Source organism: Apteryx mantelli, chromosome 13 (genome assembly GCF_036417845.1).
Source record: "Apteryx mantelli isolate bAptMan1 chromosome 13, bAptMan1.hap1, whole genome shotgun sequence".
NCBI classification, from domain to species: domain Eukaryota; kingdom Metazoa; phylum Chordata; class Aves; order Apterygiformes; family Apterygidae; genus Apteryx; species Apteryx mantelli.
Window position 1 is genome coordinate 992,174 of NC_089990.1, and position 27,863 is coordinate 1,020,036.

Consider the following 27,863-nt stretch of genomic DNA (forward strand, 5'->3'; position numbering starts at 1 on the left):
AGATCTGGATCAGGTAGCAGATCTGCCTGGGTTTTTGAAGACCTGTATGTGTTTGGTTTGTAGGTCTCCCATGACATCTTGCTCCAGTTGAGCAGCTCCTATATGGCAGCAGATGCTTACCCACATCCCCTGACTGAAGTCATGTGTCAAGGGGAGGGCAAGGATCTACACTCCTATTTTGAGCAGAGTGTCCAGAACCTGCTCAAAGAGTCATCAGAGAAATTCAAAGGCTGGCTGAGCACTCCGGGACCCCTGAACACGGAGCTCTCTTGCAAAAAGGTAAATGCCACTGTGGAGGGAGTGTTTGAGGTCACGTGGGAAAATATATATTCTGTGACCACAGTGAGCCATAGGTGCTGCAGTCACTTGCTAACCTGCTAAGCATCCTGGTACTTGTTCCCTTCAGCAGGGTGGGAAAGTCAGCAACCTGTTCCCGAAACAGAGAGGGGAACTGAGAGCTAGATAGCTATGAGGGTTGGAGGGTGCTCTGTGCCCAGCAGGCTCGGCAGAGAACCCTCTGTGTTGTCATTACAAGGTGAGCTGGCGTCCTGCGCTCAGCCCTTTCTCCAGTGAGCCAGAGCAGTTCTCCCATCCCATCCCAGGTCGGTCTAGAAGGTGCTGCTCCCTAACCTGCAGGTGTCACGGTACCGCTCCACAGCAGTGGGAATCATCAGCAAAGCCACTAAAGGCTTAATGTTATGGGATTCCCAGCTGGGCAGCCTGCCTGACCCTACCCTGTTGCCCCAGCAGGTTGGGGACGGGCACCCTCTGCGTTTATGGAAGGTCTCCACGGATGTTGAGGCCCCTCCCTCTGCGGTGCTGCACCGGGTGCTTCGGGAACGTCACCTCTGGGATGAGGACCTGCTGCAGAGTAAAGTGGTGGAGGCCCTGGATAAGAACATGGAGGTTTATCACTACATCACGGACAGCATGGCACCCCACCCGCGCAGGGACTGCGTTGTGCTCAGGTGAGGGCAGAGAAGGACCAGATCTGGAGGACCCCAGTCCCGTTTATCCCTATCTTGTGGTTGTTACTGGTGGAGAGAGAGAGTGTGTGGCCAACAGTCCTGGTAACAAGTATGTGGACGGAGAAGATGTCTTATTCTCCCCACAGTGGGCTAGACCTCTATGTTAACAGTTTCTGTAGCCACTTGGTCTCATTTCGGTGACTTCATACAGGCTCTTGGTGTCTCCAGTCTCCGCATTCCCAGTGCACTCCACGTTGTGCAGACTCAGAGGCCCCTGCAGGGCTTGTCCAAGAGTGTGCATGTTTGGTCTCTCTCCATTGGGCCTGGGAGCTGAGGTTGGCTTGTTCTCTCGTGCAGGCGCTGGTGCACGGACCTGCCCCGAGGAGCCTGCCTGCTCATCTCCGTGTCGGTTGAACACGATAAGCTGCAAGTGGAAGGAGGCGTCAAAGCCATCGTGTTGACGTCTCAGTATCTCATCGAGCCAAGTGGGATGGGCCGCTCCAAAGTGACGCACATCTGCAGAGCTGACCTCAGGTAATGGGAAACCCTTTGCTCGTCTGCAGTTCCTCCGCACACTTGCTGATCCAGCATCAGCAACCCGTGAGTTTGCTGGTGTACCAAGTAGTGATGGGGGGAAACACAGAAGATGCTTGTTCCTCTGTGTGCTTACCCTGGCAGGACAGGCAGGTCTTGCAGCTTGTGGAGGCACTCCGCCTGCTCTGCCCTCTGGCATTTTGGCCTGATTGCCCATATCGAAGAAGTTGCTGCTCTGAGGCCATTTTTTAGGGCTGCCAGCTGGTTACTTGGAAGGGAGCCACCAGCTCAGTTTTAGCCCATGTTGTTACTGCTGGCAGTTCCCTGGGTCAGGCACAACTCTCTACGTTTGGCAGTAGGTCCTTTAATATTTCTTTAGAAAACAAGAGGTCCTCCACAGGTCTGAAACATGGCATTAGCTCTTTCTTTTCTGTGTCAAACTGCTGCAGTGTAACAGTGTAAGGGCAGGCTGATGCAAGGGACGGTCCGTTCATCACTGTGGGTTGGAGTAAGCCTGGTTGTTTCTTGGACATTCCTTTATTTTGCTGCATGCGTGCAGTGAGGAGTGGGGAAGAGCATGTTCCCTTTCCTATCACACATTGGATGTTCATCATCTCGTAGCCCATCCCATTAGGAACTAAGCTGACTGTCCCTGAGCCAGAAATGATGTGCTGATCTTTGGTACTTGCCAGCAGTTTCTTTTGCCTGCTCATCCCTCCTTTTGTGTTATTCTCTTGTCCAGGGGACGGTCTCCAGAGTGGTACAACAAGGTCTTTGGACATCTTTGTGCCATGGAGCTGGCAAGGATCCGAGATTCTTTCCCAGTGTTGAGTCCGAATGGCCCCGAGACAAAGATCTGAGGAGCCTGGAAGACGGACTGTCCTGTTTGATCATGGACTTTCCAGTCGATTTGGGCTGGACCATTCAGAGGGAAGCGAGGAGTTGGCGACCTGTTGGCATCCGATTGTGGAGGGGGAGACAGAGGATGGTGCGCTCTCAGGCACATATTTATAAGCTTCCTTTTTACCTAAGCCTGGCCAGCCCCCTCTGAAGGAGCCACTGGGTATCTCTAGCTATGCACAGTCCCTTTCTTCTCCCACTCCAGGGCTCTCTTTACTGTCATCCCTGGGAGCAGTCCCCTTCAAGGGGCAGGAGAAGCCATCCCGTCATCATTCCCATTCCCGTAATACCTGTTGCTGCTTAAGATGTCTCTTCCTTAAGCGCTCTGAAGAGCAGGTTCTCTGCAGAGGCAAAGCCGTGCACAGCTTGGTCTCCGCAGGAGGGATCTTGCGAGCAGCAGTTTGCTTGCCAAGGGGAAAGAGAGGGGGTTTGGGGGTGAAACCCCACGGGGAAGGCAGCCTGCGGGCTGAGCTGTGAAGCGGCTAGACCAGGTTTAGCTGTGTTCCTCACTCCTCCAGGTATTACCAGGAGCTCACCCAGTTTGGAAGCAGCCGCAAAGGTGAAGGTGCTTGAAGTGAACCAGGATGAAGCGGAGGGGTAGGAGAAGTGAGCGAGGGAAGCACAGTGCCATGTCCGTAGGTCGCAGCACTGTGTCAGGAAGTGAAGGGTGGGCAGAGACGGTGTGGAGTGTGTGCATGTGTGTTGTGTGCATGCTGGGGGTGTCACCCTGGCGGTGGGACATGCAGGAAATCACTTAGACTGAGAACTTGCTATAGGATGCTATTATTGGAGGAGAGGGGCTATATATAGATATCTATATATCCATTTAATGACAGCCATTGTTGAGTGGCAGAAGGAACCTACTGCTGTTATCATCTTTGGTGCTGAATTTCATAGGAGAAGAAGAAGCATCTCTCCACTCCAGTGCCTTGTTCTTACCCAACTAAAGGCCTCCCTTGCGCCCTAGGTTTTAGTGGTGGGCTGCATGGATGGTGTTCCAAGCCATAGCTACATGGGGGGCCAAGTCCCATCCCTTGAAACCAGCCTATCAGTCTGTCTTTTGAAGCGGGGGCCAGGACTAGGCTAGAACTCCAGAGCAATTGCTCTTAAAGCTGCCTGTAAGCTGACGAAGGGGGTAATGACCCACCTAAAGCAATGAGAAGGAGCGCATTGCAGGGGAGAGCAATGAGACCAACCACTGCAGCGTCTCAGTTCCTTACTGCAGTTGAGGGGTCGAGTCGCATCACGGGGAAGCGCCCTGCCATGTTGCAGGAGGGCTCAAAGCTTGGCCAAGGCAGGGAGCACACAGAAGGTTTGTTCTTGTCCCATCTAACAGTGCAGCGCCTGCTTCCATTAAGCAAGCAAAGCATGATAACCCAAGCCGGGTGCAGTACCCGCACGATGGTAGTGACAAGCTTAATCCAGTTCATGCTCACTGCAGTGAGATGATGTGTCATGGACGTGCGATTTGCCCTGGATTCTCCCCTCTTTGGGCAACTCTAGAGAGCAGAGCTCCCACCCCTCCTGCGTGCAGAGCTGTCTCCTTAACTTTATCCCATGGCCCCAGTGCTTTCTGCAGGGAGTTCAGTCCCCCCCTTCCCATCCCTTCCTTTCCTCCAAGCTGAGAAACAGTCTGACTTAACTAATAGCATCTGGGAACTGACCTGGTTTCTCCTTTTAGGCAGGGACCCAACTTACTAGACATTGTTCCAACTGGAAGGCAACATGACCCATGCGCAGGAGCAATTCACAATGGCAGTTTCGCTGTAACAAATCATCTCTCTCTTTTATGGTGAAAAAAAACAACCTAGCCTCTCTTCTGTGTTTTTATATATATATTTATATATATATAAAAAAATATAACTAACTTTCAGGGAGAGTGATTTTTTTCTCCTAATTTTTTTTAAATATTTCTTTTTTTTCTATCTATAAATACTTGTACAGTTGGAATATTAATATATAACTCAGGTGGTAGAGCTCAGCACCAGGTGATGTTCACTTAAAAAAAACATGTATTTTCTATTTAAGGGTCTTTTTTTGTTTTGTTTTGTATCATATGCAACTGCAACAGATTGTTTGACTTGGACTGGGGCTGCTCTTCCCATCCGTGTAATTAATAAAGTACTAACGATATCTACTGGCTGATGTGGCAACCTTCATGGTTAGTGACTGCCGCTGTCTGATTCCTTCCAACGCAGAAACGTTACAGAACAGGGTAAGGTACTTTTTTGTGGTGCTGCGGGATGGTTTTCTGAAGCCATCTGGCCACATGTCTCTAGTGTTGCAGAATGAGCCCAAGGAAGTAATTTGACAGCAACTGTAAAGCATAAGGCAAAACAGGAGATGAGCCTTCCAGAAGGATCCAGGCAGCAGCAGAGGTGGAAGGCAGGAGGGATGTTTGCCTGCTGCTGCCCAGCAATAGGAACACACATATTCCCCCATCCCAGGAGCCAGCGGAGGGACTCGTGCGAGTATGCGAGGTCTGCCTCGCTCACGTTATTCCACCAGTCCACGTGCAGGATGGAGACAGGGCTGGGCTCTCCTCATGCTTGCTGCCCAGCTCAGCAGTATGCACAACAGTGACCGCTGAGCAGAGGGACTCCACAAGAAGCTCAAGCGTGGCCTCACCTGCAGCTCCATGTGGCTTTGCAACACTGCAAGTGTCCTCTGCTGCAGCTCTCACCAGGGAGGCAGGCAACTGCTATCCTGTTGCAGGTTTTTGCCTCCTCCTCAGCAAGGAGAGGGGGGAAAAAAAATCTCCAATACGTTCCCAACAGCCAGACTTTCTGGTAATAGGGCCTGCTCCCCTGAGGCTCCCAACCCCTTGCAGCAACTCTTCTGCTTGAAGGACCTGGCAGTTCTTCCCAAGACCATTGCAGCAGCTGTCCCTGCACCAGGCTGCTAGGTTAAACACACCAAGAGCTGCAGAAACTGTGCAAGAAGGAAAGGAAGACAGCCCTCATCTACACACCTTCTTCAAGAACTACCTCGTGAGTCCTTGCTGCTGTACCTTGGCTCAATGCCTCCCACCTGGTAAAGGGCTGACTAAGATGAAGATAAGATGCTGAAGGAGAGACACCGTTGCTTTCCAAGGTAGTGGTGATCGGTAAAGCCAGCCAGTGGGCCCCTGGGGCAGGACAGTTGAGGTCTGGGGAGTCTCGTACACCCTTGTGCTGCTGGCTTGCTGCTGGGTACCGTCAAGCACTGCTGGCCTGTGTCGTCACCAGCGTAGAGCTCTTCCGGGACTCCTGCAGCTCCAACTGCTTTGTCTGCAAACACCCCTTGACCTTTTCCTGGAAGGAGGTGGTGGTGATGGTGTAGAGGATGGGATTCAGGGCACTGTTGATGGGCAGGATGAAAATGACCACCCAAGAGGTGATGGTACCTGTTCCAACAGGGAAATGGCATTAGGAAGCCTGGTGGGTGGCTGCCCCCTGCTCAGGGAATAACTTGCCCAGCTGCTTTAGCCTACACAGCGAAGTGGGGGCCGCTCTCCTCGGGCTTGCAGCCTCAGAGGCTGGACACCCAAGGGAAGTCACGAACGCCACTATAGGGGGAGAGGCAGGGGCCCAGGACTTGGCGGGGGGAACGGATAAAGCGCACCATCTCCCCTCAGAGCCCACGTGTGAGTAGAGATCCAAATTCAGCAGCACCTATGTCAGGTGGCCTGGGTCCCAACCCAGAGGCTTGTGGCAGGCAGCCGCCAGCCAGCTTTGGGCTCTACTTCAAGGCCTTCCCTGGTGGGGGGGGTCACCTGGTATTTCCACCTTCAGCAGGGAAAGCAGCTTGAGGAGAAAGATGGGTATCCAGCAGAGAGCATCAGTGAAGACAATGAAGAAGAACCGCTTTGCAAGGGCAACTTCCCGGGAGCAGACGCTTCTTTCCGCTGTTTTGGATGCAGTGATGTGGATAGAGTAGAACATGCTGGTGTAGGCAAAGACTATGGTGATGAATGCCACGAGATTCAAGCCTGGAGAGAAAAAAAGCCTTGATCTGAGCACGTCCGAAGTGTAAAGCGTATGTGCTCTTACCAGCAGCGTCCCTGGCTGTACTGGGGCTATTCCCGTTTTCTATCACTAGAGGGGGCAGAGACATCTCAGCAATGTAGCTAGTCTAAAATCAGGCACAGTATTGCCCTAACACAGCGATGCTCATGTCCTGTGGCCAGGTGGGCCTGGGTGGGTGAGGGACCACGCACAGCGCCGGGGCTGGCGCGAGGAGCCCCGCTGCCCCCTGTACAAGGGCCGCCTCTGGCTGTTGTCTCACGTGTCTCCTCCTCACCCCGTGTCTCCGTCCCCTGCCCAAGCTGTGCTCGTGCATCGCACGCTGCAGCGGCACCTGAGCCCTGCTTTGTGTCGGCACCGTCAGCGTGGCCTGGGAAGGAGGGCAGAGCCGGCACCCTCATTTTACAGAGGGGAGCCGGCAGGACGGAGGCCCAGACACGAATGTGCTGGGGTCCCAGCAGAACTGCAGGGCCTGACGCCCTCCAACAAAGTCAGTATCACAGGCAGCACCGACCCTTGTTGCTGGAAGGGAAGGGGATGGTGACGCTATCTGAGCTGGTACTGGCGGGACTGAGAAGTCCCGCTCCCACCAGGGAAGCCCATTCTGCCCTACAGCGTCACTGTCCCCAGGTCCATAGGCAGCCTTACCCAGGTAGATCCCGGTGGAGTAGCCCCTGGCGCTGGGCCTCTCGCTCACGTCGGACTGCAGCGGGAAACACACCCCATTCCTCCCGTAGTAGTTTCCGAAGGAGTCCTTGCACCACAGGGGGACGATGCTGAGGGAGAAGCCCAGAAGCCAGATGATTACCAGCACAGAGATGGTCTGTTTCTTGCCAGCTCTGTAGTGGCTGAACGGGAAAACAATGGAGAAGTATTTCTCCAGGGTCACGTATGTCAGCAGCAAGACTGACACCTCGGAGGACAGCATGGCCAGGCTACCCACGAGCTGGCACTGGAGGCTGGCCATCCACACCTGGGCGTGCTTGTTGTATTCACCCGAGTACTTGAGGTCAAAGGCTCCAATGACGAAGAGGTAGATGCCCATGAGGCAGTCTGCACCTGGGATGGAGGCAAAGTACGATAAGAAAAAAGCACCGGTGTCCAAACTTAGCCCTTTGCATTAGTGCCATGGCCATAAAGCCATCATAGAGCTGCTCTGAAAAGATGGATAACCTCTGTCCTTATATCTCTCTATATATTTAAAAGAGCTGCCTGCTGATGGCACTGGTATCTGTAAGCATGGCTCTGAAGGCAGGAGCCCACACATGTGACCTCAGCATAAAAAAGAAAGAAGGCAGCAAAGGGGCCCTAGGTGCGTTCGGAGGGGATGATATGAGCTGACGGCCATGTCAGTCCTTGCTCTGGGAGAAGGGTGGCCCAGTGGGGCAGGCTGGTGCGTGCTGGATGGTGCATCCGCATCCGTTCCTTCCTGTCCCTGCTGGCCGGTCCCCATCCCGCCACCTCCCAACTCACAGCACAGGGACTTGATGGCCATGGTGTGCTGGCTGTTCTCTGCGACGATGACGGACCGCATGCAGATGACGAAGAGGTTCCCGAAGCAGGTTACGCAGGCGATGACCCAGACGAAGACCCGCAGGATGATGTTGGCGAGGAGGTTCTCGAAGGAGGAGATGCCGTCCGTGTTGGGCTTGCAGCTGCGCACGTGGGGCGCGTAGCTGCAGTACTGGAACTTCTTGAAGTAGCTGCCAGGGAGGAAGGTTTCACCGCTGCAGCTCTGCAGCCAGGAGAGGGCACCGAGGGCTGCGGCTCGGCCCAGGCGCAGCCCCAGGCCCCGTCTCTGGAGAAGGGCCAGCTGAACCCCAGCAGCGCTAGCCAAAAGCCTGGCGACGATGCGAAGGTTAACGGGAGGAGGAAGGCAGACAACCACACGGGGTGCCGAGGACGCGGGGGGAGAGCCCAGCCCGACATGGCCCTGCGCTCCGCAAGCCCCATTTGCAGTAACGTCCCCGAGGACGGGGAGGGCTTTGCACAGGACACGGAGAGCGACTGTGCTGGGCGCGAGGCCTTGCAGTTTGTGCAGCATTGCAACTGGTTTCAGACACCAAATCAGCAACACCCTGAAGCATTTGCAAAACAGGCAGGCGGCACCCCAACGCTTGCTTTCTTCAGTCGAGTACGACACAGCAATGCACTTAGATCTGTCACTGTTCAGCACTCAACTAATAAACGCAAGGGTATTTTCCTCTGACCTGTGATTACCACAAAAACATTTCAGAATCAATCCATTTTTCAAATCTTTCAAGTTCTATTAATAGGAATTCACATTTTTTCCCTGCGTATTATTTTAGATTAATCTTTTCAAGCCTTATAAAAGCAATCCCATATAAGCTTAGCAAAACTCTACATTAGAAGATGACTACAGAACTGCAGTGTAAGGCTCATTTCTGCTTAATTATAGATAAAAGGAGAGAAAATGATTGCTTATTAGCAAGTCAGGTAGAAAATGTGCCATATTTATAGTCCAAACAGACGAATTACAGAGAGGAAGATGCACAGTCGTTTTTCATTACAGGTATTCTAAAATGTGCATCTGGAGAAAATTAATGATTTTTTTTTTTCTCTTCTCCCCTTTCCAAAGAAAAGCCGAAGCACTCGCAGCTGGCTCCCTGGCTGTATTCCCACCGTGCCGTGATGCCTGCCCGGCCTGTCTATCTACACATCACTGCTAGCGTTCTTAGGTCACTATCCCTGAGCACAAGCAAAAGGACGTCTAATGGGATTACTTAACCACAGTTTTCAGCACATCATTGCTTAGCGCCTACGCGTGTCTCGGCCTGAAGCAATATCTACCTTTTCCGTATCACCTATGTAATATCCCTGTTCAAAAACACAGGTCGTTCTTTATTGCACAGATACATCCAGATGGGTGTTTATGGCTCTGCAAACTTTTCTCTTAGCATAGGTTAAATATTCCCATTGCTCTAAATAAGTCCTAGCTGAGTGAGGATCTTTTTCCAGGGAGCGATTTAAGCATCACAGACAGACGGACGGAGCCCGTGTCCCTCCCTCGCTCCCTGCGCTTCCCGGCACGGAGGAGGCGCCCAGGAGAGCGACCGGTGCCCAGGCCCAGCACTCACATGTGGGAGAGGTTGGCGAGCTTCTGCAAGGTCACGTTGCGGATGTTGGGGATCTCCAGCCCTTCCAAGCTCCTGCGGAACGAGACCCGTGCGACGGAGGTTCAGTGGCACCAGCTGCCCCGGAGCGGGAGGCTGCCGCAGGTGGCTGGGCCAGCGCGGAGCCCAGGATGCAGGACGCGGTGGCACTCACAGGGACCGCAGCTGGGGCAGGCTTTCAAACTGGCCAGGGAAGATCTGCTTCAAGGGGTTGTAGGAAATATTCCTGAAAAAGAGACGTGCCTTGCTTTTTTTCCATCCAGAAGCTGCCCCACCAGCGGAAAGCAGGGGCTGAGGGGCGTCTTTCTGGCACCCCCCCTTTGCTCCGGGATGGGTCGGAGCGGGACCGCCGGCTTCACCCACGTACTCACAGCTGCTGGAGGCCCACCAGGCCCTGGAACAAGGACGGCGGCAGCTCGCCCAGGCTGTTGGCCGACAGGTCTCTGCACGGAGGAAAGCGGTGCTGGGGTTGGGGGGGTCCTGGGCAGAGTGTGGTCCCCCCCCCACGGTCCCCATCCTGCCCCATCCCCAGCAGCAAGGGTTGCGTTGGGGGAGATGACAGCCAGGAACTTACAGCTCCACCAGCCTGTTCAGCTTGGAGAAGGTCCCGTCCTGGATCCACCTGATCTTGTTCCTACGCAGAATCCTGGATGGCGTGAGAACGAGAGACAGAGACACCGTCGGAAACCAGCCCTGCACCCTTGTGCCGTTGGCCTCCAGCCTGGGCCAGGGAGGAGGCACCGGTGCTGCACGCGAGGGATGCTGCCGTGCCCCGTCCCCATCCCCGTCCCTGCGCTGCCTGCCGGGCACCAGGACCTGCTTCCCGAGACAGGATGGGCCCATGCAAGGCCACGGCTCAGAGAAGGAACCATCAGAAACGCGAGAGACGACCGGAGCAGGGAAAAGCGCTTTGGCGCAAATGCCCAGTGCGGTGCTCCGCGGCGGAAACGCAGAGCGTTTCGGAGGGGCTGCAGCCAAAGCCCCATGGGCGGCACGTGCCTGGGGCACACGGAGCACCGGGACCTGGCCGGGACAGAGCGCCAGGAGCAGCACGCTTGAGGCTGCTGCCCCTCTGCCTGGTTCCCGGCTACTCCCGCTTTGGCTCCACGCCCGCATTCCCGCTGGGAAAGGCGAGGACTGTGCACCGCACAGGACAGACCATCCTGCCCGTGCGGCCCGGAGCACGGCTCGCCCGGGGCGCCCAGCCGGGCTGGCTCGTCCCATGCATCCCGAACGCCTGGTGCGGCTCCTCGGAAACCCGTCTGCTGCACCGGGGTTGCCGGCGCAGTGCGTTCACGGCTCCCATCTCGCCCCTGCTTAGGTTTCCGTGATGCTGCCACATCCTCGGAAAGAGGCTCCTGAGCCAAGGGAAGGGGCAACGCGTAGGGGTGCAGCTAGGGGCGGAGGCGCCTCGCCAGCCCCCCGGGAAAGGCCAGACTGGTGCAAAGGGACCTCGTGCAGCTCCTGTGGCTGGAGGCCCCAGAAGAGCTTTCCAAAGCGCCATCCGCGGAGCCGCCCGGTGACGGTGGGGAGACGAGCAGGAGGATCGTGCGGACGTGCCCAGAGCTGCCAGGTGAATGACAGCGGGACCTTCGCCCCGCCGGCATCCCCACCGGCCCATCCAGGCGCAGGGCTGCCCAGCACCTCTTCCAAAAGCGGCTGAGGAAGGACCAGCGAGCTGGCAAGCGCGGCGCGGGCCGTCCCCAAGCTGGGCGCCTGTGCTGGGCATGGCCTCAGCACTGGGGAGTTTGGGAGAGGCGCTCGGCCCTTAGGGAAGCTGGGGCCGTCCCCCCAATGCCAGCGCAACTCAGGCCATGGAGCCGCGCTCCCGCACGGGGCCGCAGTGCACGGGGGCTCCGCGCCTTGGCGGGGGGCTCGGAGCAGGCAAAACCCGCCAGCAGCGACGCTGGTCTGCGCACGGTTGTTCATCCAGCGCCGGCTGCACGCTGCTCCGTCCATGCAGACGCTCAGGGCAGCAAGGCTGCGCCCAGCCGTGGGAAATGCCTGCACCTGGGGCAGGCACGGTGGGACACCCGCCGGTTTCATCCCACGTCCCGGCTGCCAAGCGCGGCTGCGGGGCCGGGGCTCCCCCTGTTTGCACGCTCCCAGGGCCGCCGGCAGCACGGTGCACGTGGATAACACATGGTGCACACGTTCACCATCCTTGGCTCGCAGGGCTCCAGCAGCCCGGCTCTCCGGGACACGCGTACCATCGCACCCAGGAAAACCCGGCTCTGGCAGGCCGGAGGCGCCTTTGCCTCTGGTGGCGCGGGAAGGCACCGGCCCGGAGCTGAGCCCGGCTGCTGGGGCCAGACGGGGACCGAGCAAAACCAGGCTCTGGGGACGGGGCGAGCAAACAGAGGCTGCTGGTGTCTGACATGCTGAGAGCCTCTCCCGGGGTTCATGCTGCTCCTCGGGGATGTTTTAAGGGGCTCCCGGTGCCAGCGGAAGGGTCTGGACGGGCTCCGCCGCTCGTGCCCCGCGGGAGGGAAGCTTTTCCCACGGCCCGCGTCCTGCTGGGCCCCAGGCACGGACGGGCCCCCTCGACGGTGGCAGCGCGGACCTGGGGCATCGCGGGCATCCAGCGCGCGGTACTCACAGCACGGTGATGTGGCGGCACTCCTGGAGCACGGCCCTCCGTACCACCTGGATCCGGTTGCCCTCCAGCTCCCTGCGGAAGAGGCGGTCACGGCTGCGGCCTCCCGGCGCTCCCGTCCGGCAGCCCGGCAGCTCTGCGGCTCGGTACTCACAGCCAGCTGAGCTTGGGCACCTCCGCGCACAGGGAGGCGCCGGGCAGCCTCGCCAGCGAGTTGTTCAGCAGGTACCTGGGGGAAGCAGCAGCGATGCGCGAGGTCGGCGCACGGCGCGTTCGCCCACGACGTGGACGCTGCGCACACACGCGACACCCGGCCCAGTGCTAAGGCACCGCGGGCTGCAAGCCCACCCGGACACCGAGGGTACGTGTGCACGCACTCACGTGCGTTTCTTCCACCCTAACAGCCAGTAATTTTCCTCCGAGCCCAGCCTGCTGCCAAGGTTTCCAACCCACATTCCGCGCTGTGCAGAAGGTGTTAAAATCATCACACGGCAACTGTAAAATTGCTTTTGCGGTGCTTAGAGCAAAGTCCTTAGCCCATGCTTCCACCTTGGAAGCGGCTGGACCCTACAAACACCCTTGGCTCAGGACTGCCCGGTGCGGATGCTTCCGGCACAAGCGATAGCAGTTTGGGAAAGCCGAAACGCCGCTCCCAGCCGCTGACGCGTGGGAAGCAGCAGGCGACCCGAAACGCAGGCGACGCTGCCGCTTGGCTCAGCAGCGAGCGCTGGGGCTTTACGCGGGCAAAACTCCCCGGAGAGAGCGGCCTCTCCTCGTGCACGGCAAAGGCAGGAAAACTGGTTTTAAACGCAGCGTGCTGAGAGCACGGGGCGGCGCGGCGGCCTCCCGACCCGCGCGGGGGACGGGGACGCGCAGGGAGACCTGGCGAGGTCCCGGCAGCGCCCCGGAGCGCGGGAGTGCAGGATGCCGTGGCAGCACGGCGCTGGGGAGCGGGTGCCGGCACGGGGGCACCACCGCGGCCGTCCCTGCACTCACAAGAAGTAGAGCGACGTCAGCCCCGCGAAGGCGGCCGGGGCCACCCGGGCGATCCGGTTGTTGTCCAGCATCCTGCAAGGGGAAGCGGCAGAGCCGGGCTGAGCCGGCGGCGCGGGCGACCCCCGGTTCGGCTCCGGGGCCCTTGCCTCCCCCTCGCTGCCTGCCCCCATCCCGCGGCCGCCCGGCCCCGCTCCCCCCGCGGTGGAGCCTGGATTCCTTCTGTCGGGGTCTGCGGAATTCCTCCTCTCCTCTGCTGCAAGAGGATGGGAAATTAAAAGCCGTTTGGGGAACCGGGGGCCGTGCTCGGCTTCCCAGAAGTTCTCCAGCTTGTTTGCACCGCAGACCACCCCCGTGAGCCACTCATCCTCCTGGTCCCCCTCGTTGGCTCAAGGAATAAGCAAGCAGATCCCAGGGTGAGTAACAGGGAGGAAACACCGGGGGGGCGGCAGACCGTCTCTGGTGCCTAAAGTTGGATCCTCCAAACCCAGGAGAGGAGCTGCCTTACAAAGCGGCCTGCATGGTTCCTATCCTGCAGCGATATCTTTGCAAGCTCCGTATGTAAAACCACACACACGGGCCCAGAGCAAACGGAGCCTTTGAGGATAAGAAGGGAGAATATTAGCGATACTTCCAATTTCGGCATATGTTTTGGAAGTGGCAGTGCTGCAAATCCCGGTGTTTAGCAATACAGCAAAGGTCCTCTACACGCTGCCTCTGCTGCCCGGGTCGGGGGGCTCGAGCACTTATCCAGCCCCTCGCTGCGGGGCCGCGCCGAGCCGCCCCGAGCATCCCTGGCACCTTGCCGGGGCGCTTCGGAGATTAGGGGCTCAGCCGGCCGGACAGCGCCCTGCCGGAGCCCCGCGGCACCCCCGGACCACCTGCGCGGTGCCTGCCCCTTCCTTGCGTGCAGGGTGCGAGCAGCCTCGGGCACCGCGGACGCTTGGAGCGGCGAAGGGCTCAAACACGCGCCCATCCCTCACGCGGAGCGGGAGCCTCTGGGCAGGGGACGGCTGCCCGCAGCCTGCGGATTAGGAAAAGCGGATGCTGCAGCTTCCTCACCGTTCCCCGCCCTTGGAGCTGAATAGAGCAGCCTGCACGGGCGCGCACACGCGTGCGTACGGATGCGCGCATTCGGCTCGCTCCCGAGGCCAGCAGCCTCGCTCCATCCGATGGCAGGAACGGGATCCTGGACAAGCCCGATGCCCAGTCCGTGCTAAACCCAGCCCCAGTAACGGGGGAAGGAAAGCGAAACAAGGGCTTGAGGAAGGACCCCAGTGGAGGGCAGCCGTGCCACGGTCCCCGGGGCAGGGGGGGCGGAAAGCTGAGCGCAGTCTCACCCCACCGCCCGCGGTCACCCCGGGCGTGTGCACCCGGGGGCATCCACGTCCACGCATCCCAAACGGGCCAGGGGGGTTTGGGTGTCTGGGGTAACAAGCCCACTTCGCCCCCCCCCCTTTTTGAGGAAATGCGATTATTGTGGATGCCAGGAGGAGTCGGGATCAGACGCGTCTCTCCCAAGGCTGCTGGGATCAGACACAGCAACTCACAGCCACTCGAGGCGACGGAGGTCCTCAAAAACCCTGGGCTTCAGCTGGGCGATCTCGTTGTGGCTGAGGAACCTGAGCCGGGAAAGAGGAGGACACCGATCTTCAGACAGTGCTGTTAATTAAACTGCCTTTTTCAAAGCTGTTCTTCCCCTGACCCTTGTTTTCACGGCTAAGGGAACTACGTCCTGAAACGGCTCCAGCGTGGAGGCCCGATTCCAGCCGAGATGTGGGGAAGGGAACAAGCAGCCGGGTCTGCAGGAGCCACATTTCCCTGCTCTGCCCCACACCCACCCAAAACACGTGTGCCTCCCACGTAAGCACGTTTGGCACCGACTCTTGCAGAAGCAAGAGAGAGCAGAGGAGAAAGGTGTCGGAACCGGACTCACACCAGCTGCGCTACGAGCCTCCCGCGCCAAGGGGAGCGGAGGACCGCGCCTGGCCCCAGGCTCTCCTCGCCGGGGCCGTGCAACACAGAAACCTCTACTTACAGCATTTTAAGCCGAAAAAGCCCAGCAAAGGCCTTGGGTGAGATCGACCGGATCTTGTTGTTTTGCAAAAAGCTGGTTAGAAAACAGAACAGAGGACAAACAGAAGAGGAAAGACGGTTTCTCCGGGATTCCCTGGCGCCGCGTGTGCACACCCGGGGATGCCAGCAGCCCTGGCACGGGGAACGCCTCCTGCACCGTGGATGGGGCTACCCGCGGCGAGGGGGGAAGGCCACCTCCGAGCGACGCACGGGCTTGCAGACGGAGAGCGAAGCCGCGGCCCTCGCGCTGCCACGGGCGCCCCGTCTCCAGCAGCCCTGGAGAGGTCGTTTCCCCTCTCTCCGCCTCATTTACTGCACACGAAGGGAAGTTGAACGTGCAAACACTTGGCAATCGCAAACGGCTGTTCGGATGTTTCATCGTTGCTGCTCCGAGCCGGCATCCCACCAGCGGGAGCAAACACCTCTCGCCCCGCGCGCCCGGACGTCTCACTTCTGGGCTCCAGCTGCAGCAGCCCGGAGAGGTGGCAGTCGCCAAAGCGCAGCGGCTTGCGGAAGAGGCTCCGGAGCGCCCTGGAGCAGAGGGCTGCTCGCTATTCCCCGCGCGGCTGGTGGGATATCTCGCCGTACCTCGCGTGCATGGCGCGGCCACGAGCAAACACGAGCCCTGCTCGGCAGCGCCGGGACCGCGACCCGCTCGCTGCGGGCGGTAAAGCAGCGGCAGTGCGTTAGGAGTCAGCAGCGTTTACAAGAGGCACCTGCTGAGCGCAGCAGGCACCAGCGAGGCTCCGGGAGAAGCGACAGCCCGTGCCAGCAGCGGGCAGGGCTCGCTCGCCCTTTCACCGTGGGCCAGCCCGAAAGCAGCACGACGTAAAGGCAGGCGACACTCACAGCTTCTCCAGGCTCTTGTACGTGGCAAACTGATGGTCCGGCAGAGAATGGATTTTATTTTTCTTCAGGTCCCTAGCAGGAAAATAGGAGAGGGGGGAAAAAAAATCAAGCTCAGGGACAGCAGACCAGGACACAGTGAGCATAAGAAATTCAGGAGGCCTTTAAGAGAGGAAGACCTTGGCTCACACACTCGCCTCTTCCTGAGCAATCAATGAAATGCAAGTCAGCTGCTGCACTGCTAATTGCCCTCTTAATTTGCTGCACATGAGTCTTTCGCACTCTCCTCCTTCACCTGTGCAAAGGGCATCCCCAGCCCCAGCGCCTGTCTCGGACCCTGCGCCTCTCAGCTGGAGGCCTGGGAATCGGGAGAGGCTTCCCGGGCCCTGATCCCGGGCAGCTCTGTGCCGTTCCCAGGCCACTCGCAGGGACGGCTGTGCTCAGCAGAGAGGAGCCCGTCCGCACCGATGGGGCTCCTTGGCTCTTCCGATGCGGGGAGGCTGGGCAGACTCGTGCTGGCGGGACCGCCCGGAGCATCCAGCTCTCCATCGCCGTGCCAAGCAGCCCGCGTTTCCGCACCGCGGGCGACACCACCCCGCCGCGCTGGGCAGCCAGGTCCTCGCTCTCGCCTCTTTTGGGGGGGAAAGGCTGCATTTGGCCATCGCTACTCACATCTTCGTCACGTTGGAGGAGGCCGGCGGGACGGCGCTGAGGTCCCGCGCCGTGCAGTCCACCGCGCTTCCCCGGCAGCGGCACCGCTCCGGGACGAGCTCCAGCACTGCGGAGAAGCAGGGGGACGCACTGGGGCAGAGGGCCGGTGCGGGGACGGGCAGCGCGCGGCCGCGGCAGGCCGGGGAGGGACGCGGCGGCCCCGGGAAGGACGGGCTTACAGCAGGCGTCCGCATCCGCCTCCGCCGTCGCTCTGCTGCTCCTCGCGGCCAGCATGTCCCCCAGGATCTGCAGCCAGCCGCTGTCGTCCACTGCACGGCCCCGGCGAGGACAGGTTAGAGCCAGCGGGACGGTTCTCCTCTCGCCCCGGACCTCCTCCGCCCCCATCCCGCGCCCTTCTCCCCCACCACCCCTCCTCAGCGCTGCCCGAACCCAGCGCTGGGAATCCCTGCCGCTCGGCACCGCGGAGCAAACCCCCGGGAACGGGCTGCGCTGCCACGAAACCTCGGCCCACCCCAACACCGTCCGGCCCTGCAGCCGTGCCAGGGCCGAGCAAAGCTCCGGCCAGCCCCGTGCCGTGTCTCCAGCGCTCCCAGGATAGTTTTCTTCCCCCTGTTTCCACCATCCCACTAAGCCCCGTTTAAGGATTTCCCGAGACAGAGGCAGCCTCCAAACCGCTGAGTTAAGCGGCTCCCAGCAGGTATGACCTTATCCCGTCCCTTTCCGACTCATTTATACTCCTGGCCACTGCAGCCCCCCGGCAAAGAGCCCCACGACAGCGCTGTGCCGCGCAAAAAGGAATTCGTTCTGCTGCTTGAGACCTGCCGCACCCTCGCGTCCCGACGGACAGCGCAGAATCCCACCGCTCCGCCGCCTTTCTACCGCAGCGCGGGAATAGCCGGGTCTTGGCTCGCGCGGGGTTTCTTCCACCCAAGGCTGGGACGGCCCTCGGCAGACGGCGTCCTGCCTGGCGGCCGGCCCGGCTGCTGCGCCTGGCTCGCGGTCGCGCGGACGGCACGAATCCGGCTCGGCAACGCAAGAGCCGGGATTCCTCGCAGCCGCCGCTTTCCCGGGAAGAGCGAGCTCTCCCGCAGCGCGCTCGCAGGGCTGGACCCCGGCGCCTCTGCGTCCCGGAGGCTTATTAACCCCTCGGGCACCGGCTTTGCTAGGGGCTCGCTAATTACCGCAGTTTTCTTCGTCAGCGCCGTTGTCGCAGTCCTCCGCCCCGTTGCAGTGCAGGGCCTGGGGCAAGCAGACGGAGAGGTTGCCGCAGGGGAACTGTCCCAGGGGACACGCGCGCCCGTCCGGCCGGGGGCCAAGCGGGGCCGGCTCTGCCGAGGGAACAGGGAGGCGCTCAGCGTCGCAGCGTCACCGCGTCCCTTGTCCCGCGCACACGGCGCCTCCGTCCCTGCGCCGGGCTGCCGCCGCGCACGTGGTTCCCCATCCACCCGCATCATTTCCAGCGACCCGGACCGAGGTTCTCCAACGAGACACGAAAGACGGTGCCTGCCGCATCAGTCGCTTCATCAAAGCTAGCCGCTGTCCTGAAGCGCTCGCGGCGAGGGAGGCTCCTCCGCGCCCGGGATGCAGGTGGCTCCGGGGACGGAGGTGGCTCCAGGGGGAGCAGCCAGCCTGCCTGCCCGCTCCTGCCGGGAAAGGGGGGAGCAGGCTGGGAACCAACCCCCTTGCCTTCGGAGCAGCTTTAGCTGGCAAAGCGCCGCCAGGGAGACGTGGGCAGGCAGCTCCTTGCACGGAGCGCGAGGTGAACGGGAGAGCCCCCGAAACACTGCTCACCGACGGCCTCCCCAGCCTGTTTCCACAGCCCGGCAAAGCTGCCACGGTCTCTGAGATGAGGTTCAATTGCAGGGTGCAAAACTGTCCCAGTAACTCCAGCCCCCCCTCTGCTGAGCCCTTTCCATTGGGGCAATCAGAGATACCCGGCTACAGGTCCTGTTCATTAATATCTGCAATTATCCATGGCAAACGCACGCTCAGATCCAGCTAAATGCTGTCACGTCCCTGCTTTGATCACGGCCCTGGCAGTGGTGGCAATCAGCCGCCGGGAGGGAACGTGACTGCGCGGAGGGGCCCAGCTTGTCATCAAGATTTTCTTTAAGTGCCAGGCTATTAATGGCTAATGGTGCGTGTTGCAATTAAGAGCACTTTGCCTCGCTTACACGCACACGCCATTAAGCAGCCTGCGAGGAAACACCGCGGCATAACGTAGGGATGAATATCATTTGCACCACGAGCAGGAAACCCCCAGTCATTCGTCCACCCGCTGGCCCACGTCAAACCAATGCTTCAAACAGGTTCGTCCCCTACATGCAACAGGGTGAAGAGCTTGGGGGCGAGGAAGGGCGGCAGGTGTAGGTATGCGTGGGGTGAGCTGAGGCTCCCCCAGCTCAGCATGGCCCTGCCCCAGGCGGCTCGTGGCTGGTGGCAGCAGCAGTCGTGGCCCACGGTGAAAAGCAACGGATTTCAGAAAAGCAGAGATGAAGTCGCAGGCTTTCCTAGCAGAGCAGCCTGAGGCAACGAGGCGGTGGAAATGCAGAGGGTGCGCTTTGGCCTTGGAAGTCCGCTGAGCGTAGCTGGATGCAGGATGGGGCGACTCTCCTGGTCCTCCCCTCTCCCAAGGCATGTTACCCTCGGCCCCACGGTCACGCGCCGAGGGAAAACCCAGGGGGTCTTTTTCCCCTGCTGTTGTTAAACACGAGTCCCTTCTCCTGGGGTCCCGCGGTGCTCTTCAAGGCATCCCCCCGCAACGACTTGCAGGAGGAGCAACCGAGCTTTTGAGAAGCAAAGTCTTTGCCAAAATTCCCCGTGGCGAGAGAAACGCAGAAAGTACAAGAGAAACAGCTATGCTAGCTCAAATCAGAAGGGTCCTTCTGTGAGATCCAAGGCATCTCTCAAAGGCCTTTTCTAGGGAAGATCTTACGAAGGACAAGGCAAAGGAATGGGTGGAACTCAACGCATTTTTGCCACGAGTTAACTCCACATTACCCTGGATGCAGGGTGCTGGTCTCTGGACCGCTGCCAGAAGCTGCCCCTGACCCCAGACCTGGTGCTCAAGGAGGGGACACAGCCCCGAGGAGCGTGGCAGGGGTGCGATTCCCGACGCGGGACACCCTGAGCCCGGGGCAGAGGTGCGCCCCGTGCACGACAGGTCTCGCTGCCCGGGGCCTCGGCCGCATGAATGGCATTTCCCTGCCAACTAGCTGCGTCTGGATCTGAAGTAATTTTCCACATTAGACTAGAAATATCCCCTCTTTCCGAGACGGCTGTTTGGAGCTAGAAGTAAACAGCATACACTGGCCGATTCCCCGGCCGTATATCTTCTGAATGGGCCTTGGAGACCCACCAGCCTTCCCGGAGATTTACAGATGCATCTGGGGGTGTTTGTTCTGGGGAAAATAAGGACTCTAAATCCACGCAAAACTGGCTGGATTTAATCAACATGATTCAAAGTGTTTAAGATTTGGAGCAAAGTCCATGAATCCTTCCTAAAAACTGGAGCTATCCCAAAACCCTCCGCAAGAGATCTACACCCACTTTAAGCCATAAAACAGACACGAGTGACGTTCCCAGCCGCCCCGCACCATCACTCATCCTCTCCCGCGCCTTCGGTTGCCGTCTGCGATGCCGGCTGGGACCCCGGGCGGCTCCTCCAGATGTGATGCCAGGCACGCCGCAGCCCCGGGCTGCCCGGCGGGAAGGGGAACCAAGAGAAGCTTCTTTTGCACCTTGAAGGCCGAGGCTGATGAATCACCTGGGGAACAGCCACGCTGGGTGCCAACGCGAGGGCGTCTCGGGGCTGGGGCCACCTCCAGGCTCTGCTCCGGCTCCGTTCAGCAGCGCTAAACCGCTTGGGCTGAGCAGAGTCCAGAGGAGGACGCTGGTGGTACTGGTGGGCTCTGGGGATGTTTTGGTCTTACTTAAAATGCAGCTATTATTTTGGTTTAAAAGAGATGCAAAGAAATGCCTGCCTGGAACCCCGAGCACCTCCTTGACTCCCACAGCTTGGAGTCAAGCTATTCCCTGCTCCATGGTGGGTGCACCCAAGGCTGAGGGCTGCTCACGGCAGGGCTCTGCCCCGGTTTCCTCCTCCACCAGCAGAGCTTGGGCTCGCAGAGCCAGGCGTGACGCCAGAGCGCTCCCTTCCAGCACGGGGTGTCCGAGCTGGGCAGCTCCCGGCATCGGCGCTGCGCCGGGCTGGCACTTCGCTAACCTGGAGGGCAACGGGACAACACAGGGCATGAAACCCCTTCCCCACCAGAAGGAGCCTTGTCCCCTCGCAGCAGCACCTTGTACGGAGATATAAAACCCAAGTTCTGGCCTTAATCTGGGAGCAGGCTTCCGCAGTAGCTGCAAGCACTTTACTTCTGTCCTTCACACCAGCTTTTCTTCACATTTAACATACGGGTGACGAAGCTCCCCGACACGCTGGGGCCTCACAGGAGGCCACGTAACCTGCCGTCAGCTTCGTAATCCGTACGCGCAGAGGGGGCTTCACAGCGACACCGGCGAGAGGGCGTTTAATTCACGGCTAGAACCAACGTGCTCCTGGTGTCACGGGGCCACACGCTCGTGCCATTAACTGCTCTGCTCTTCTTCCGTCTGGAGACGAGCCTGAAGACGAGCCCCCAGAAGAGACAGCAGAGCCTCTGCGCTCAGACTCGCTTCTAGCTTAATTCATCGTAAACGCAGGGCTCGACGTGCTCATTGACCCAAATTCTTCCCAAAGCCGGAGGAAATGCCTATCAGGCACCGGAGAGCTCCAAGACATCCTGCAGGCTTGTGCTCAAAGCCAGAAGCCTCGGGACCAGGTGCGGCCACTTTCGATGCGGCAGCAGAGCTCAGCCAGGCACACGAGCACCCACGACGCCTGCCCTCCAGCACCCACGGGCCCCGAAACGCGGGCGATCCTCCCCAGCGTCGCTGCCGACGGAGAGGCTCCGAGTCACGGCCGCTCCCAGCCTGACAGGTGGCTCCGGAATTGGATGCGGCTTTTACCACAGGGAGCCACGTTTCCCTCACCGAACTGCAGGATCCACACGCTGCAGCCAGAGCGATGCTCAAGAAGCGCAGGAGTCCAAGAACAGGCACTCCTGGACCAGCTCGGCCAAACCTCTCCCATGCCAGGAGCGCGCCGAGTCTGCAAATCCGCACACCTTTCCACAGCTGTGTTTACACCTGAACCGCAGCACGAGAGAGACACAGAAGTTTCCCACTGCTGGAGGGATCGCAAGCGCTACAACAGCCGAGGCCTATTCCGTGCCAGAAGCGACGAGACGCAGGCACGGTTTCTCCCCCGACGTTTCCCTCGGGCCCCGAGCACGGCTGCAGGGAAGCGGGAGCCCCCGCGTGCCGGGGACGCAGCTGAAGCGGGACGGGCTTTCTCCTGCCACGCGCACCAGGGTACCGAGTTTCCCATTCTCAGAGTCAGCAGAAACGCCCAGGAACCACAAACGTGAGAAGAGTTTCAAGGAGGTTTCCTGGACAAGAGCCGGGGAAGCCGGTTGCACCCCGGGAAGTGCAATTCCCAGCGATGCTTTCGGTAAGCCCAGCAGCGCAGCGTTAACCCAGAAATCATTTTCTTTTTCTTTCTCCATTTCTGCACATCGGTTTCATCGCCGGGTGCACTGACCTGATTACATGTTGCAAAACATTCCTTTTCTGAGAGATGGAACCTTTTTTGTACAAAAATGTGCGCGTGAGATACAGCAGTCGAAAGCAGGCTCAGCACCCGCACTGACTCATCCATAAACATCGGCTGCACAAAATAAGGAAGGTGGAGAACGATGCAGAAAATGGGAAAGCGGATCTGGGAGAAGAGAGGAATTTGGGAAACGTGACAGGCACTTGTGCCCGCTGTCCCCAGCGCCCTCCGTGCATGGGAGGGCAGCGAGCGTCTCTGCAGTGACGTTCACCGTCGCTGGGCTACCGCGCACCGATTCCTGCACGCTACACAGGACAGACCTACCGGCAGGGCTAAGACGTGAAGAGCTCTGAAAATAGAGATAGATATTGCCATTAGAACTCCCTAATAGGAAGATAAAGTTATGGATGTGCAGAGTCACCCAACAGTTCCCAAAACTCAACATATTTCACCAAAATGTCTCCGTTCACCTTTTTTTATTTATAGTACATTGAGCTTCCATAGATCACTGCTTTGGAAGTGCCTTAATTTGCAAAAAGGCTAGTCAAAAGCAGAGGGAGTAAGTAATTTTATAAATACTTGTGGCTATTTTTCTGTAATATACATATCTAAGTGTATGGTGCTATTACACATTCTACTACAGAACATTAAAATGCATAACAAATATCAAATGAATTACTGTTTGCCTGGAACTTAAAAAAAATATAATCTTCTATTAAATGCTGCAAAATTTTATCACTGAAAATTTATTTATACATGATCTTTTGCTCATTTAGCTGGGGGCAAGAACATCTTTCTTCTGATAATACAACAAACAAGCCAAGACTGCGACAGTAAAATCTGCAGAGATGTGGGTGAGGGGTGCTGCATATGCTAGAGGTTTTCTTTTTTCCCCTGCAAATACTATGAAAAAAATGTAATATATATAAAAGAAGCAAAGATCCAAGCTGCCATATGGCCACGTCTCTCCTGCGAGCTATGAAGGCAGCTGCGAAGTCTCTCCCTCTCCCATTCCTGTATCCAGCAATTGGTAGCGTTTAAAATTCAGCTTCCTTGAGAAGCTTCCTGTCTTGAAATGCAAGAGGGGAACTCACAGAGGGACATGCTCGTTACCAGGAGGCTTAGTCCAAGTGCTCTTATTAGCGCAAGCAGTTTCAAATACTTCTGGCTGTAAACCTGCGGCCTTGTAAAGCAGAGCCACATGGACACAGCGGGACGGCAGACCGGCGGCAGATCTCCTGCGCGAGGATGGACAAGTCGCTCCGTGTCTCAGCGTCTCGTTTGCGCGGGGCAGGTTTGGTACAGCTGAAGCTCAGAGGGCTGCAGTGAGCACTGCTGCGTGCAGGATTACACGGGCTTGGGATGGGGACGTGGGTCACAAATAGGACAGAAAAAGGGAGGGAGGGAGAGGGCACGTGATGCCCTTGGAAGGAGCCGGCCAGTTTTGCTCTGGGCAAGGGAGCAGGACAGGGGAACTGCAGCAGCGCCAAGCTCAGCTGTGTGCGATTCTTCCTACGAACGGGGCATGCTCCTCAGTAAAAGCCATTCCCTTCTTGCACAGCTCCAAAATGGACGGGACTTTTTAGGTGCCAACTTACTACCTGCTGGGAAGCGACAAAAACGTCGCTACAAGCATGAACTGATTCACGTGGAACGGAGACCTTGCCTGCTATAATATCTCGCACGGAGACATCATCTTTGTTAGTGACGTGACTCACCCCCTTATTCCCAGATGGTCCTTGCGCAAGCAGGTCAGGCTTAACAGTCTTTATACTACTGGAAGGCTGGACTGCTGCCTAAAAGTATTTTTTGGGGGAAAAAGGAAAATCCACTTTTGACTTGTACCTGTTCATGATAACTGAGCTGGAAGTGGAACATGAGCACACAGCTATGAGGAATGAGGAGCTACATGCAAGATTTTACTTTAAATGTTAACAGCACCACAGCAGCATACAAAAGCCTTTAAAAGGAGCAGGGCTGGTACCAATAAAGTTTCCTCCATCAGTAGATCAAAACCCAGTCACTGGGGGCTTGAGACAGGTGCGAATCAACAGCAGAACCAGGACTTCCCATCAAGAAGCACATAAAGACCAGTACAAAGCTGTTACATATATCTCATACAGGGCAGGCGCGAGCAATTGCTTTAACCAATTAATGTGTTACAAGATGGACAAATGCAAAATCATAATGTGCAACTGGTTCTTTTGATTTTCTAAGAACCTGCTTCTCTGAGGCAGTGAATGCAATAAAAACTTAAGCCAAGCTGAAGTATAAGTTTGTTTCCAACAGAGCTGTTGAGTGTTAACATTTCAATAAAAGAGTTTTATCATGTTTCTTAAAAATACCTTATGCTGGCAGATCACACCCAACAATAAAAAGTGCGCAAAAAGAACCAAACTAAATAAAATGACGTTTGTGTCAAAACAGTCCAAGTTTACGCTGTATATCACTGCAAAGTACCTGGGAGAAGCCGGATGCTATTCCTCAGCCCGGCTCCTCGGCTCAACCTCTGCAGGCGCCTCTAAGGCGGCCGCTGCTCGGGGCCACGCGGCCCCAGCGCCTGTGGTTTTGGCCACCCTGCGCGATGCAGACCAGGCTTTCGGCCCCGCTCGTCTCCAGGCCCTCGGCGGGGCGGCAGGTCCTCGCAGGGGCTCTGGGCTGAGCTGCCCAGCAGCGCCCCGGGAGCTGCCCTGGGACAGAGATCCGCTCCGACAGGCTCGGGGGCTCCCGCGCATCCCGCGTGCCTTCGCGGAGGAGCTCGCCTTCCTCCTAGCCGCACTTCTGGCACGTGCCCGGGGACCGAGCAGCTCCTGCATGGCACCCTGCGCCCGAAACCCCAGTGGAGAGCCACGCCGGGCGCAGCGGCAGAGATTCCCCAGCACCTCGGACGACAGCCCTCGGTCTGCACGATGGGCTGCACCCCGGGGCCGAGCTGGGGCTCTAGAAAACACATTGCCTCACCTATTTAAGGTGCTTTCATGCACATGTGTTTCTAAGCAGTCCTGCTGCTGCTATCACCCTGCTCTGCCAACCCTCGCGCTGCCGGGAGCTGCACCTCAGCACAGCTCCGCAGGATCCCGGCACGCCAGGCAGCGAACATGGGAGTCAGGACACGGACTAAGTGTAAATAAGAGAGTTTCAGTGCAAACCTTCCAAACAGGAAACCTCTTAAAATAGGCTGGAGGGGTGGCAGGAGAAATGCTAAAGGAGCAGGTGAAATAAAAAACCTAGAGGAAAAGTATATGTTTCAGGTAAGGTAAAATGTCCAGAACAGAGCTGATTTTTGGATTAGGTAGCTTTTTAGAAAAAGTCACCTCCCCCAAGACCTCTGAAGACAGAGACTGGTTGCCTGGAGATTAAGTTAATTTGCAGAATCGCACATTTTTCCTCCCTCCCAGGAGGGTTTTGTGGGTGCTCACCAGCTGCGCTGGCTGGAGTGACGCTGGCACACTGGCAGCATCGGGTTGAAGGAGAGAAAGGCATCTCACACCACACTTGGGGCTTGCACCAACAAAAAAAAGAAAAAAAAAGGAAGTGGCCAAATTTAGCCTAGATTAGAGTTCAGCACCTGCTGACCTTTCCTGAGGGCCACCCAAGATTATAAACGAAGCCTGCACAACTCCAATAAAACACCTGTGACCAAAAATAAAGACCAAAACCAACGGACAGAGAACACTTTTGCCGCAGGGCGATGGGGAGAGCGCAGCAGCCCTGCCGGGCGCAGCTGAGGGCAGCTGTCCCCGAAGGCTCGTCCTCACCAAACGCGCCCAGCAGACCCCAAAGTATTGCCGTCCCAGATTCGCAACGGTGTTTTGGGGATCTTCTATCCAGTTTTTTCCCAGGCTTCAGAACGAACATGAGGAAGACTCAAAACGACATCAGTGAGATCTGGTCTTTGAGACACGTCTTTTTTCCATTAGAAAGGCCTCTCCTGAGACCAAAAATGAGATCTGCTTTTCTCGTACACTAGGCTAGTTTTGCGAGTCAGTTCAATAAGCTCACCTCCAGAAAATGAATTCTCTAACACGCTTAATGAAACATGCCCTAACTCTGCACGATCTCTGTCTGCGAGGAAAATGCATTTCTGCTAGTAAAGTCCTAGAGCCGCCGGACGCGGCCCAGAGGCGACGCTTCTGCCACCCCACCTTCCCCACGCCGCGGTGCATCCTCGTGGTCCGGGCGCAGGTCCCTGCCCAGGGCTGCGACCCCCCCTTGGCACAGTATCCTGCCTCTAAATCACCTGTTAAGTTTCCTCCATTGGGATGGGCCGAGCTGCCGCTAAAGCAAAATACCTCAAAGGAAATACCAATGAGGAACTGTTCGGTCTGAAAGAAAGTTTTAATGCCCCCATTCCGCGGCAGGGCTCCAGCATCGCCCCTCGCTCCCCCAGGGCGGGCAGGGACAGCAGGAGCTTGAATTGTCATTGACGAAAGTAAAACAACAAATCAGACAGAAACGGAAATACCACGGAGCTGCTGGCTTTTCCCTGCACCCTCTTCTAACCTCCAGCAAAACAGTGTCTCTTTTCTCGCTGTTTTTTTGTCCACAGCTCTCTTCCCCTTTCACATCAAAACATCAGCACAACTTCTGCATCTGCTCTCGCTCCGCTCTCAACCCCGGTTTCTGTTCTCATGAATAAGACAGAATCACAATTTGCAATTCTCTCTCGCTTTACAGGTAACATGAAAGTCCAGAAAAAAGCACAGTACAGAGAAAGCAGTGTCAACAGGCGCACGGATAAACTCTCAAGAGATATATTTTTTCCGGGATGCAGCAAGGCTACTTTCAGACAACTAGCATCACTACTGACACGTGCTAGCATTACAGATCCTACAGATCAAGATTTTGATCAAAATCCTAACAAAAGATCCCCCATAACCCCCCACTCCCAGCAGCACAACCAAACGGCTCGATTTTCTCCCCCTTTTGCCCTCAGCGACCTGCAAAGGCAGCCACTTACTTGCAGCAGCGAGGAGGAGGGATGGCAAAACGCTCAGGAGCAGCTTCATGTCAGGAGCCTTCGCCACCGCAGTCCCGGGCGGGGACGGTTCAGAAATGTTCCGGGCTACTGTAAGCAGAGAGGGGAGGAGGGAAGGGGGAGCTGAAGATGCTGCTGCTCCTCCGCTGCTCACAGGCACCGACGTCTCCAGGGCCCCCGGAGCTCCGCCGCCGCCCGGCCTCGGGGGGCCGCCCGCTCCTCCCCGGGCAGCGCGGTCACGTCGGGGCTCGGAGGCCGCTCGGGGCCGCCCGCTCCTCCCCGGGCAGGAGCCACGTCGGGGCTCAGACCCCCAGGCCCCCGCTGCCCCCGGGCCCCCGGACGGTCTGAGGCGGCCAGGGACGGGCGCCGCCGCTCCTGCCCCTTTTGCAGGCTGCTGGCTGCGGTCCCAGGTGCGCCCCGGCCCCGCGGCTCAGCGGGCCGCTAATTGCTAATTGCTAATTGCCTGGCTAACTGACGGCTCGTAAAGCCCGCGGACCGGAACGGCG

The 27,863-nt window shown here is 58.0% G+C and overlaps 2 protein-coding genes across 14 annotated transcripts in view; one reads left to right on the plus strand and one right to left on the minus strand.

The window, feature by feature from the left end:
* Positions 1-4,544, plus strand: part of STARD8 (StAR related lipid transfer domain containing 8) — a 108,464-nt gene extending 103,920 nt beyond the window's left edge. For 5 of the 6 annotated variants that reach the window (XM_067304520.1, XM_067304517.1, XM_067304521.1 and 2 more), the window contains 4 exons: positions 64-279; positions 748-968; positions 1,326-1,502; positions 2,245-4,544. In XM_067304520.1, the coding sequence (XP_067160621.1) occupies positions 64-279; positions 748-968; positions 1,326-1,502; positions 2,245-2,362 (732 nt within the window). In that variant the 3' untranslated portion in view covers positions 2,363-4,544. The remainder of the gene's footprint in view (positions 1-63; positions 280-747; positions 969-1,325; positions 1,503-2,244) is intronic. The other variant, XM_067304518.1, reaches the window with a different exon arrangement.
* Positions 4,220-27,502, minus strand: LOC106493524 (relaxin receptor 1-like). 8 transcript variants are annotated; one of them, XR_010885599.1, is made up of 19 exons: positions 27,340-27,502; positions 17,905-18,051; positions 16,942-17,031; positions 16,724-16,829; positions 16,055-16,126; positions 15,168-15,239; positions 14,680-14,751; positions 13,133-13,204; positions 12,291-12,365; positions 12,140-12,211; positions 10,115-10,186; positions 9,912-9,983; positions 9,695-9,766; positions 9,505-9,576; positions 7,880-8,109; positions 7,320-7,465; positions 7,055-7,182; positions 6,157-6,372; positions 5,705-5,787 (listed from the first exon to the last, which is right to left on the minus strand). XR_010885599.1 is itself a non-coding variant. In XM_067304523.1 (18 exons), exons 1-18 carry the CDS (start codon positions 27,386-27,388, stop codon positions 5,600-5,602), a joined length of 2,160 nt encoding a protein of 719 aa, XP_067160624.1. In that variant the 5' UTR covers positions 27,389-27,490; the 3' UTR covers positions 4,220-5,599. The 8 variants fall into 8 exon arrangements, 6 of the variants coding, with proteins under 6 accessions (XP_067160624.1, XP_067160629.1, XP_067160626.1 ...); XR_010885598.1 differs by having other exon boundaries at positions 7,055-7,254; positions 7,380-7,465; positions 27,340-27,501; XM_067304523.1 differs by having other exon boundaries at positions 4,220-5,787; positions 7,055-7,465; positions 27,340-27,490.
* Between the last annotated feature and the right edge of the window lie 361 nt (positions 27,503-27,863).